Source organism: Artemia franciscana, chromosome 6, assembly GCF_032884065.1.
Source record: "Artemia franciscana chromosome 6, ASM3288406v1, whole genome shotgun sequence".
NCBI classification, from domain to species: domain Eukaryota; kingdom Metazoa; phylum Arthropoda; class Branchiopoda; order Anostraca; family Artemiidae; genus Artemia; species Artemia franciscana.
Genome location: NC_088868.1, coordinates 27,624,638 through 27,638,000, shown reverse-complemented (window position 1 = coordinate 27,638,000; position 13,363 = coordinate 27,624,638). Strand labels below are relative to the sequence as shown.

The window sequence follows — 13,363 nt, the reverse complement described above, 5'->3', positions numbered from 1 at the left end:
GTTTGAAAAGAAAATAATTCGGTATTTCGGGGCTTCTGACATTATTACTCCTTTGCGGAAGTTAGGCTCAAAATTGAAAAAGGATTATAGTTTTTCTCTGGGCCCCTTCCACCTCTTAGTTCGTTTATTTTCCCGTTAGTTTTCACCTGTTTTCGCTTTATAGTTGTGTTATCTCTTAGCAGTAGTTATGGTTGTGGTATATATGTTTTATCGCTCGTATAGTTGTGTTATTTTCAAATTATACTCCATAATAGAGAGGCTCCGAACACCCAGCATTGTATATTAAGCTCTTAATTTGACGTTTTTTTCTAACGTGACCAGATTCGTCCTGCGCCCTTTTCATTGAATTTTTTCCCCCATGGCATATTTCTCCAAGGAAAGATCCTCCCACATAGCCCCCTCCCTCAACCCTACCCCCAAAACCAAAAAAATCCCCCTGAAAACGTCTGTACACTTTCCAATAACCATTATTATATATAAAGACTGGTTGAAGTTTGTAACTTGCAACCCCTCCCCCAGGGACTGTGGGGGAGTAAGTCATCCCCAAAAACATAGTTATTATGATTTTCGACTATGCTAAACAAAATGGCTATCTCAAAATTTTGATCCGTTGACTTTGGGGAAAAAATGAGCGTGGGAGGGGGCCTAGAAGCCCTCCAATTTTTTTGGTCACTTAAAAAGGGCACTAGAACTTTTCATTTCCGTTAGAATGAGCCCTCTTGCGACATTCTAGGACCACTTGGTCGATACGATGACCCCTGGAAAAAAAACAAAAACAAAAAAAAACAAACAAACAAATAAACACGCACCCGTGATTTGTCTTCGGGCAAAAAATGCAAAATTCCACATTTTTGTAGATAGGAGCTTGAAACTTCTACAGTAGGGTTCTCTGATACGCTGAATCTGATGGTTTCATTTTCGTCAAGATCCTACAACTTTTAGGGGGTGTTTCCCCCTATTTTCCTAAATAAGGCAAATTTTCTCAGGCTCGTAACTTTTGATGGCTAAGACTAAACTTGATAAAACTTATATATTTAAAATCAGCATTAAAATGCGATTCTTTTGATGTAGCTATTGATATCAAAATTCAATTTTTTAGAGTTTTGGCTACTATTGAGCCGGATCGCTCCTTACTACAGTTCGTTACCACGAACTGTTTGAAAAAACTATAAGAAAATAGAAACAATTTGAAAAAATAAATAAAACCATCTAAAAAAGAAAATAAAAAAAACTCCTAACACACAAAAAAAAGAACAAACAACCAAAAAATTGTTTTCTCTTAAAGTTTTTAAACAGAAAAGGAGTCTGGTCTAAGAAATTATTTACTCATTTTGTATGAAAAAAATATTATTCCTGATGATACCCCTGGTACCTCCGTGCATAACGATTATAGAAAATGAACCATTAAAAACTGAGTTGGGATTTTTTGAAATATAGAACCTTGACATATTGTATTTATATCTTAGTCCTTTAGGATATACTAAACTTTGGTTTTAAGAACTTCCTTCTTCTCAATTTCTGAAGGGTTGGACATTAAGTAGAATGGGGGTGTTCACAAGGTTTGGTTGTGGATGATGCAGTTCAAGGAGACAGTAAAAGTTTAAGGGAGACGACTTGTATACACTGCAAATACCAAGAGTAAAACAGTAACGTATTAAAGTAAAGTAGTAAAGTAAAAAGAATAGTAAAAACACAAAAAGCGAAAGCTAAAAATACATTCCAGATTTTTTGGCACAATAAAAAGGATAAGGAGGTGATGGAGAATTATATTTAGGATTTGGAGATAGTTTTTTTTTCTAGAGAGGTGTCAGGTGATATTTAGAGGGGATTTAATAAAGATAAAAAGAGGTAAAGGATACCACACTAGACCCTTAATGTCCAAACCGGTGGTGCTGATCTCCGTTTCAAGGCCCTTCAGCTGGAAAGTGCATTTGAGGTTTGTCGGTCAGCCATCTAATAGTTCTTATTGGATCTTATAGTTCTAAGAGGAATAATTTAGACAGGGCATGCGGATTTTCAACCTCCCTCCACTGAAAAACATTCAAAAGGATCCAATTATTAAATAATAGACTTTAAAATAAATTTAAAAACAATTAAACATTAATATTACAAACAAATTGGTCTTATACCTCAACAATGAAAAAAAGAAGATACAAATGAAGAAGATACAAAATGAAATACGGAAACACGTACAACCTCTGTGAGAGTGAGAATGGATTTTTTTTTTTTTTACTTTTTTTGCATTTCTCCCACGGAAGGTGACATTTATAGGGATTTTAGGGACTCAAAAGACTATTGAGTCGATGAGTAGATTAAAGCCTTCCAGCTAAAGATAATTCATAGGATCCCTTGTCTTTCTTAGAAGGTGATTATATTTGCCTTTCATAAAAGATAAGCATTTGTACTTTGAAAATCGGGAGAAGGGTTAAGTTCTTCAGTATCTAAACAAGTTCGTCGAAGCCACAGTTTCCATATGAAAAACACGATGAATCTCGTAAACCTACACATTTAAGAGGAAACAGTTTCGATTTAAGAATTTACCTCTTTTTTTTCTTTTTTTTTTTGTAAAGGAATGTGTTTTCTGCAACCATAAATGAGGTTTGGTCGTCAGTAGTGTAAGTCTTGACACAACATTATCTTAAATTACAATTTCAAATTGTTTTTATTTTTTCACTGATTTGCTTTTTTTCACATGGTTCTACTAAACGTGACAGCAAGAGTAAGGCTAAGGAAATAACCAATTTAAAACCATTCCCCGTTTTGTCAACCTCTTCTGTAAACAAAAAGAAATCTACTTTAATTAGAGTAGGAGAATATTATACAAATTTGAAATTAAATAGAAATGTCGGGTGTAGTCTACTTCAGCAAATTTAGGGTATATTTCAACATTTCAAAAATAGACCGTTTCCCCTAAGACCCGACTCATATCAATAATTTTTTCTTGAAAACAATATAGGCAGCTTAGTCCAGAGCTCAATAGACATCAATTGGACCCCAACTTCAAAATAAATATGCTTCCACAACAACGTAGCAAAAATTAACAAAAGTTAATTAAAATAAATGACAATATAGAATTTTAAATATCAGTTCTGTCATTAAACTGGTTGTGAGGGTAGCATTGCGAAGGTTGTAAAGGTAATTATTACGTTACAATGTAATATATCATGTTTCAGAGCAATGTAAGAGACACTCTCAACGTTAATAAAATGTGAAGCATCCCTAATTGTATTGTTCTACAAGGAAAAGAGACGTTTCGAGTAACCGAGAAGCTGTTCTTATTAAAAGAAACTCTTTTAAGTTCTATTCTTTCCGAAAATAATTTAGAAATATGAGTATTTCATGAACTCAAGCATTATTGTTAACTATTTCCTTGCAAACTGTAACATATGTTCTGTTGAGTCTTTTAGTTTTAAAGAAATCAAATTTCAATAAAGATAATAAAATATAAAAATAAAAACAAAATAAATAACATATGACATAATAAAAAAATATAAAATAATGATAAAAAATAGAATAATAAAAAAATTTAATTAAAGATAAAATCGAAACAGAAAATAATAACATAAAAAAATAAAAATAATATAGGTAATAAATAATTTAATATAAAATAATTGCAAGATATAAAACAATATAAAATATAAATAATATAAAATAATAACATAAAATACAAAATACTATAATAACAAAAATGAAAATAATGAAAATAATATTCAGACAAAAATGAGATTTTAAACTATTATTTGTGTTCTTCTACAATGCCAAGTTTTTTCTTTACGGTCCCTTACGGCACATTACGGTCCTTTTGGCCCAGCAACTCTAGGTTTAAGTTTTAAGCTATGCGGGAAAAAATGTTTTGGCGCATTGTTGCTTCCTGTAACGCCATACCTCTGCCATTTCCATGCAATCTCCTTCTTAAAAGTAACAATCCCTAAAGATTTCAAGCCAATAGGACATCCAAGATCAAACGCACCTTTTTTAAACGCAAAGCCCATGTGAGAGCCTGTAAACACAGTTGGCGATCTGTACAACCTATCCGCCTCCCCCCTGGGATTAAATAAATGGCAAAAGCCCCAAATACATATTTATTGGATATTTTATTTAGGGCTCGACCGACACGGATTTTGGGGTCCGATACTGATACCGATAAATCAGTATCGTACAGATAAGATACCATTATAATTTGCAGATGAATACTCCTCTAAAAACAAAACATACCTAAAGTTTAAAACCCCAAATTTTCTGTCCATATTCATACTCATGTTACTCCCTGGTTTATTCCACACCAAATAACAGCCTCAATAATTGTGGATTCAAAAATTTAGGCTATTTACAAGAATTGTTTGATTTTCTTCATCTTTTCTGATCAGCAGCTTTTGAGAACACACACGCACCCACACACAAAAAAAAAAAAAAAATAAATAAATAAAGAAAAAAAAAAAAAAACAGCCAGGGTTAATTTTTTTTTTGCCTGTCACTTGACATGGAACACCCTTCCCGATTTGGCAAGGGAATGTTCCACATCATCAAAAGACTCATAATTTTTATTGTTTTCATACGATTGATTTTTCCTTGACATATACAGTGCTATCCATTTTATTATTATTATGATATTTATAGATGTTGTGATTCATTGCAGTTTGATAAAGCTTAATTAATGAACTCTCCTTGTTTTTTTGTTTGTTTGTTGTTGTTGTTTTATTTTAGGAAGCAAATACTTCACCTGTTAAGAGTTTAAGTGTTTATGTTTAAATCTTTAAGTTTCTATGTTTATATGCTAATGTTACGTTTATATGTTTAAATGCTAGGAGTTTAAATGTTCAATGTTTATGTGATCTTTTCATAATCCCCCTCCTACAGGCCATAGAGCCTTTGTGGGGATTTGTAGATTGTTGTGTAATTATTTTGCTGTTATATGGAAAATATATTTATGTATCTATCTAAAACAAATGAAGCCCTTTACTTTTTATATGGTCAACCCTTCAAACATATGTCAGGCTTCGTGTCTTTACACTGAAGAAACCACTAAACTGTTCAAGCTAAATATTCAATTGCTTTCACAGAGCAATCTAAGAATCATTTTCTAGCGGAATCACTTTTTGTAACAACACCTTCTTCCTTCGTGGAAATTTCAGTCTAATAAGCCATTATGCTGCAGAATATACAGGAACTAAGGTCAAGGTTTGAACTAATTTTTCTTTAGTTGATATCTGTGACTGTTTTAAGGCTAATGTGGATTGGATGATTTTCATATAACTACTTCCTATTCTAGATATTAGGAAAAGCATTTCTAACACAAAAAGGATAGGGATTCTAACACCTCAAGGGATTACTTAATAGGAAAAGATCCATCGTCGTTCACGTCTTGTTGTGAACAAGGAACGATGAAAGAGAAAAAAGCGATGAAAATCAATTTTGTATTTTATTTTAGCGACTATAATATTGAGAAACCAAATTGAAATATTTTATGTTCCAGCATTATGTGAATGCAAGTTATTATTTGAAATAGGAATTTGGTTCAGCATAGTAGAAAGATCCAATAGCTATGATTCTGTGGATGACACGAAGAAGGATTAAAAGTCATTTCAAGTTACTTTTTCAAATTACGTGCCTGAAATTGGGCTTCTCGCTGCGTTTTGCAACGAAATTGTACAAAATAATAAAGAAAATACGGTTCTATCATTCAAATGTATGATTAGATATGAAATTAAATGTTTTAACTTGAATACGAAAATACAATCAGAAGTTTTCCATTACCCACAAGTTTGCACTTTTTTCGTTATTGTTGGAAGATTCAAGAATAAAAGAAAAATGTTGAATAGCAACTAAAAGTTTCCTAATACAACTTTTTATTCTCCACGAAGAATTTTTCCAGGACTCCAAGAGTCCTGGATTTTTGATAGTTAGAAAGTTCAATTATTAATAAAATTATTCTAATGCAACTTTTTATGCTCAAAACTTTAAGATTTTTCTAGCATCCCAAAGTGCTAATAGTTTGAACGTTCAATTATTAACAAAAGTTACCTAATGGATTTTTTATGCTCGAACTGTAATAAAATTTTTCTAACATCCCCTATTGTTAACAGTTAGAAAGTTCAATTATCAATAAAAGTTGCCAAACACTGTTTTTAATCTTAAAACTGTAAACAGATCTTTCTAGCATACCAGATTTCACAAAGTTTTATTTTTTTCACTTTGTGGTAAAACGAACTTCGAAAGTTTTAATCAAAACTACGGAGGGAAAAGAAAATATTGGATTAGTTCTGAATGAACGATAAACAGTTGCAGTAAGCTTCCTAAATTATTTTTTCAACATTTTTTTTTAAGTCTAAGTTCCCCAACTGCACCAGAAAATGAATATAAAGATCTGATAATATTTAAAACGCATTGTGATGAATCTTATCAAACTGACTTATTTCAGCTCTTAAACGAAAAGCTATCAGCATCATTGATGTAAAATAATTAAATTATATGTTTACTATTAAATGAAAGCTTTTTATACTACTAAAGCCTGTTACTACTGTTGCTAGTAATAACACAATGCAGCACCAATCCGCTTGAAGCTATACGCTCCTCATCCGCCCCAGCATAGCTTCACTCTTTTCCCCTCCTACAAAGTTCCTAATAAACATGAATCCTTTCTTTTGGCTTCTTCCAACTCCCTTCGGGGTTGACCTTATTTCCGATTGGCCCCAGATCAAGGGGCAAAAAGCAAAATCCTTGGATACGTATCATCCTTCATCTGCGAAACGTGGCGGGGCCGTTTAACCTTACTATCGTTATTGCCCTAGATCTACAAAATTTAAGAGAGAAAAACAGGTATAATTTAAACAAGACAGTGGATTAAGAACAAAAAACAAAAATAAACATAAAATAATAATAATAATTCCTTATTATTATTTAAAGTTTATTGTTGTTATGTTTTGTTTTGTTCCACTGTTTATTTAAATCATACCCCTTTTTCTGGCTTACATTCTGTAAATGGGAAAGCAGTGTGGTCTGGAAAATTATTTGCCTAAGATCTAATTCCACTTCTCTGCTGGATAATATTTCTACCTAACAAAGGACAAGGATTGTAAAACATCAACAGCCAACCTGATAACGAAGATCCATCGCTCTTCCAGCAATCCTCGTTCTTTGGCAAAAAACTCGAGCAGCGAGGTCATCAACTGCTGCAAATGAATATTGTCCGTTCTTTTAGCATGTTCTGTCGTTCCTATTTCAGCAAGTACATTCAATGCTAATATAACAACTTGATCAGAATCGTCTTTGAGACTGTGCAGCAAAACAGGGAATGTGACGTCAATGTGCTGCAGCATCTAAAAATAGAGGCAGAATATATCGGTGCAAATCGATATACAGAGCTCTAGATTGATATCAAATACAGGAACAAAGGATAAAACGTGACAGTAATTTCCTAGTTCTGCTCCTAAGTGGAAGAGAAAGTATAAAGCAAATATTTGAACTTAGTTTGAATCATCTCTGAGGTCTGGTTGCAAAATAGAGTATCAATCGTATATTGGGTATCAACAGGGTATCAATAATATATTGGGTATCAAACAAAGTATCAATCACATATTAACCCTGTTGTAGCAAAGTTGATCGATGGTCTTCTTGGCAACAGGGTACCCCCAAGGTTACTACTTATCTCTGCAAAAAAAACCCATCAACTGAAACCTCAATTTAATGCTCTTTGCACCAGCAATAGCTCTGGAGGATCTTTATCTTTTTATCTTTATCATCATATAATGCGCCCTTTGCGCCTTTGCACCAGCAAAAGCTATGGGGCTTTTATCTTTATCTTTTTATCTTTTTCATCATATATTGCACCCTATGCGCCCTTGTACTGGATGTATATCCAGCTTGCTTTTTATCTTTTGCATTATATATTAAGTCGATTAATATTTTGCATTATCTGAAAAAGAAGAAAATATACAGGTTCAGCATATTTGATGTTTATATCTATATCAGCGAAAATTTTTGAAATCAATTTACTAAACTGACATAATAGTTATCATTCCTGAGTCACCACTAAATTAAAAAATTTTCTCACTTGGCGACTGTTTTCATAAACTTGTTTTTAAATTTTTGTATACAATGGACTTTAGTTCGCATTTTACTACGTAGGCAACTAGGTTATCCTTTGATACATCTTCAAAAAAAAAGAAAAAGAAAAAAAGAAAGAAAAAAATAAAGAAAACTTTTGGTTAATCAAACTCAAACATTTAGGGGGCAGAACTGTCAACAATCTTAAAGTTTTATCATTTTAGAAAAACCTAATATAGCTGCTAGATTCGTTAGAAAACGCTTAGATGCGACTTTTAGGCATGACGGTAACGACTTTAAGCTCTTTGCTATAATTATTATTTTTAATTTAGTTATTTAATTATCAAATTATTATTTTAATTATTAAATTATTATATTTATTTTATTATAAACTTTTAGTTAATAAGCAATTTCCTTCTAAACTTATAAATTTGGTCTGATTAATAATTAAAATACATTTTGCATTTTTTTTTAATGGCGCGTTCGTTGGATAGAAGCTATGTATTCCTTTTGTCTTGGCTGTTCTGAGGATAATATGCCCCTTATTCCTGTAAACAACTATTTCCCTGTTTGGATTCTTCTTTTAAAGCAAATTCCGAGTCTATTTCTTATTATTCGATTTATTTTCCTTCTTTCTCTATCCTGTTCCCTCTTGTTATTAATTTGTTTAAGTCAAACCTTAACAATTTTTTTTTAAACAAATTTTCAGACCATAGAAACAACAGACGAGATTATAAATTTTAAGCAATGCTCAGGGGCGCAAATTCAAGAAAGTTTGGCATAGGAAGTGCAAGGATTCAATTTCACTTTTAATAAAAACACAAAAAGGTTTTTGTTTTCGTGTGCGGAGAGGGGCTAAAAAGCTAAAAGAGGGTATTTTTCAAAATTATTATTTTTAACCGTGTGTTATATAAGCTTTAAAAATGGATTGCATTTGCTTTCTTAGTCTAATTTTTACTTGGTCATTCTCAATAGTAGTAACTACAAAACTACTAATAATCAAACAGTTTGTACTAACGAACTGTAAACACGGAAAGATACGGCTCAATAGTACCCAAAACTGTATCATCAAACTAGTATCATCAAACCAGGGATCCCAAAGTATTGGGAGAGGGCTCATTTCATCGAGAATCAGAAGTTCTAGCACCCTTTTAAGTGACAAAAAATACTGGAGGGCAGCTAGCCCCCTTCCCACCCCTTTTCTACCCAAAATTGTCTGACCAAAATTTTGAGATAACCATTTCTTTTAACATGGTCGAAAGATTTAATGACCATGTTTTTGAGGATGACTTGACCCCCCCCCCACAGCCCCCCGGGGAAAAGCTGCAAATTTATGAACTTTGAACATTGCTTACATATAATACTGGCTATTGGGAAGTATAAAAATATTTTCTTGGGGTGTATTTTCAGGCAGGAGAACTTATGTGGGAGGATCTTTCCATGGAGGAGTTATCACAGGGGAAGGAAATTTTCCATGGGATGGGAAACTTGACTTCCCAGCATGAACTAAAAAACTATCAGAAATTGAATAAAAAAGGTTTTTTAACTGAAAGTAAGGAGCAACATTAAAACCTAAAAAACATAAATTATTACGTATATGAAGGGGTCGCCCCCTTCTCAGTAACTTGCTTTTTACGCTAAAGTTTTTTTTAAATTTATAAAAAGCTTCTTATTCTAAATAAACGGTCCTTGTGCATCAGGAGTCATTCTTCAATAATTGAAAAAAAAAGTCATTTCAGGCTGGGGGCAACACTTCACGGAACAAGAGCTAAGAGCTCATATGACACTTGTGACGAGGTCAGAAGAGCCAAGAGCTCATATGGCATGAGCTCTAGCAAAATTCTAAGAATTAATAGATTATTTAAAAGGAAAATCAGAGGCTTAATGACGGTCGGGATTTAAAATACGAGCTCTGATACACGAGGTCTTTCTAAATATCAAAATTCATTAAGATCCGATCACCCACTCGTTAGTTAAAAATATCTAATTTTTATCTAATTTTTCCTTTCCCTTTAGCCCCCAGATGGTCAAATTAGGGGAAAACGACTTTGTCAAGTCAATTTGCGCAGGTCCCTGACACTCCTGCCAATTTTCATCGTCCTAGCACGTCCAGAAGCACCGAACTCGCCAAAGCACTGGACCCCCTAACTCCCCCAAAGAGTTGGATCCAGTCCGGTTACGTCAATTACGTATCTGTGATATTTGCTTATTCTACCCACCAAGTTTCTCACCGATTTCTCCAATCTAAGCGTTTTCCATGATTTCCAGTTTCACCCTCCAACTCCCCCCAATGTCACCAGACCTGGTTGGGATTTAGAATCAGAGCTTTGAGACCTGAGTTCCCTCTAAATATTAATTTTTTTTGAAATCCGGTCACCTGTTCTTAAGTTAGAAATACCTCAACTTTTTTAACTTCAACTTTTTTTTTATTCAACTCAAAAAATACACAGACAATATTATGCCCTTAATTTTCCTAATTTTTTCGAATAAACACCCCCTCCAACTCCCCCAAAGAGAACGGATTCAGTCCAGTTATGTCAATAACGTATCTAGGAATTGTGCTTATTCTTCCTACCAAGTTTCATCCCGATCTATCCAATCTAAGCGTTTCCCAAGATTTCCCGTTTCCCCCTTCGACTCTCCCAATATCACCCGATACAGTCAGGCTTTAAAATAAGAGCTCTGAGACACGAGATTCTTCTAAATATCAAATTTCACTAAGATCCGATCACCCATTCGTAAGTTAAAAATACCTCATTTTTTTCAATTTTTCATCTCCCTCCAGCCCTCCAGATGGTCAAATCGGGGAAACGACTGTTATCAAGTCAATGTGTGCAGGTCCTTGACACGCCTACCGATTTTCATCCTCCTAGCACGTCCAGAAGCACCGAACTCGCCAAAGCACTGGAACCCCCTCCCCCCCCCAACTTCCCCAAAGAGAGGGGATCCGTTCCAATTTATGTCAATCACGTATCTAGAGCTTATGCTTATTCTTCCCATCAAATTCCATCCCGATCTCTGCACTTTAATGTTTTCCAAGATTTCTATTTCCTCCTCCAACCCCCCATGTCCCCGGATCCGATTCGAATTGAAAATGGAGCATCTGAGACATAAGATATTTCTATATATCAAGTTTCATTAAGAGCCGATAACCCATTCGTAATTTCAGGTTTCCCCCTCCAACTCCCCCCAATGTAAACAGATTTGGTCGGGATTTAAAATAGGAGCTCTGAAGCACAAGATCCTTCTCAATATAAAATTTTATTAAGATCTGATCAGCCGTTGGTAAGTTACAAATACCTCATTTTTTCTATTTTTTTCCGAATTACCCCCCCCCCCAACTCTGCAAAGAGAGCGGATTCAGTCAGGTTATGTTAGTCACGTATCTAGGACTTGTACTTATTCTTCCCACCAAGTTTCATCCTGATCTCTCAACTCTAAGCGTTTTCCAAGATTTCCGTGTCGCCCCCCCACCAATTCCCCCCAATGACACTGGATCTGGTCGGCAACAAAATTAGAGATTTGAGTTACAAGGTCCTTCCAAATATGGAATTTCATCAAGATACGATCACTCCTTCGTAAGTTAAAAATACCTCATTTTTTCTAATTTTTCAGAATTAACCCCCCCCCCCCCCAACTCCCCCAAAGAGAGCGGATCCGTCCCGGTTATGTCAATCACGTATCTAGGACTTGTGCTTATTTTTCCCACAAAGCTTCATCCCGATCCCTCAACTCTAAGCGTTTTCCAAGTTTTAGGTTTCCCCCTCGCAACCCCCCCCCCCCCAATGTCACCAGATCTGGTCAGGATTTAAAATAAGAGCTCTGAGACACGATATCCTTCTAAATATCAAATTTCATTGAGATCCGATCACCCGTTCGAAAACCCTCAACTGGATATATATATATATATATATATATATATATATATATATATATATATATATATATATATATATATATATATATCCAGTTGAGGGTTTTAAAGCATATGTTAGGCCTTGATGATCAGTTTAATGGGTTATTCTGAGAGGGGATTTAGGAAAAAAGTGTATGAGACATACAAGGCTAATTACTATGGTTAAATAATGGGAAAGGGTGACATCGATAGGCTAGTTAAACAAGTACTTTTAATGATACTTCAGGATAGGAGAAAAGATTTGTGACCAAATCAGTTGAGGAATATATTGGACCGTTTAGGGCTAGGTATTTATTGGAATGCGGAAAAGGGGATGGGAAGGATGACATGGACTCAATCCAGGTTAGTTGCTACCAGGTTAGAGTCTCGGGAAGTTCAGGATTGGCAAGCTGAGAAGGTCGCCTCACCATCCTTGGGGCTATATCCGGAGATCATGGAGAACTGGGTCGAAGAAATTTACCTAAAAATGGTATCAAGTCCTAAATATTTAAAATTGGTAGTTTCTGTAAGGGAAATTTTGTTCCCCTTGCAGAACCGAGAACATATTTAGGGAGGGCTAGATTAAGGGATTGTCCTTACAGTTGCCCTATCTTGGAGAGATGATGAGTCTTTGTATCATTTTTTAAGGAAACTAAAGGAATTGAGGGAATTGCGAGTGGAGATTTTTGGTAGGGAGGTTGAGGGAAGATATTGGATCTTGGAAATTTTCAAAAGCAGGTGTTATTTAGATATAAAAATAGTAAAAGGTTTGTCTGGGTAGGAATGAAGTATCGTGAAAATTTTCATGAATAGCAAGTTATTCAAAGAAAACTTTCATGAATATATATATATATATATATATATATATATATATATATATATATATATATATATATATATATATATATATATATATATATATATATATATATAATATATATAGTAAGTATAGCAATAGTGTTTTGCCAGTTTGTACTTTGTATTTTTTACTAGTTCATCATGGCCAAATAGGGCTTTCGTATGAATAACTTTATCTATCTATCTATGTGTGTAAAGAATGATGCGTTTTACAGCCTCATTTTCACTTACGAAAATTGTTGAAAAATTATTATTTTCCACTTTCTAGTATATTTCGAAAACGTGAAAAATAAAAGAAATAATATTTATTATTCATTATATGTTCTTCTTTTTCTATTTCATGCTCCTCTTATTGCATTTTGTATTTACTGTGGGCTTAAAAAGATTATTATTATTGCTACACTTTTGTTCTCACAGTTATTAAGATAAAAAGACTTGTTATTCCTTCATAATCAATAAAATACACCTATACAGATAGCCTATTTCTCAACATTTCCTAACAACATTTGAGGATAGCGAAGCGGAATAGAGAAAGGAAGTGATAATAAATACTCCTATACACCTAGC

General features: G+C 33.8%; 1 protein-coding gene across 1 annotated transcript in view; it reads right to left on the bottom strand.

Moving 5' to 3' along the window:
* LOC136028268 (protein VAC14 homolog) overlaps positions 1–13,363 on the bottom strand; it is a 130,441-nt gene that overhangs the window by 40,848 nt on the left and 76,230 nt on the right. Inside the window, exon 9 of the mRNA XM_065706003.1 lies at positions 7,093–7,316. Within this exon, the coding sequence (XP_065562075.1) occupies positions 7,093–7,316 (224 nt within the window). The remainder of the gene's footprint in view (positions 1–7,092; positions 7,317–13,363) is intronic.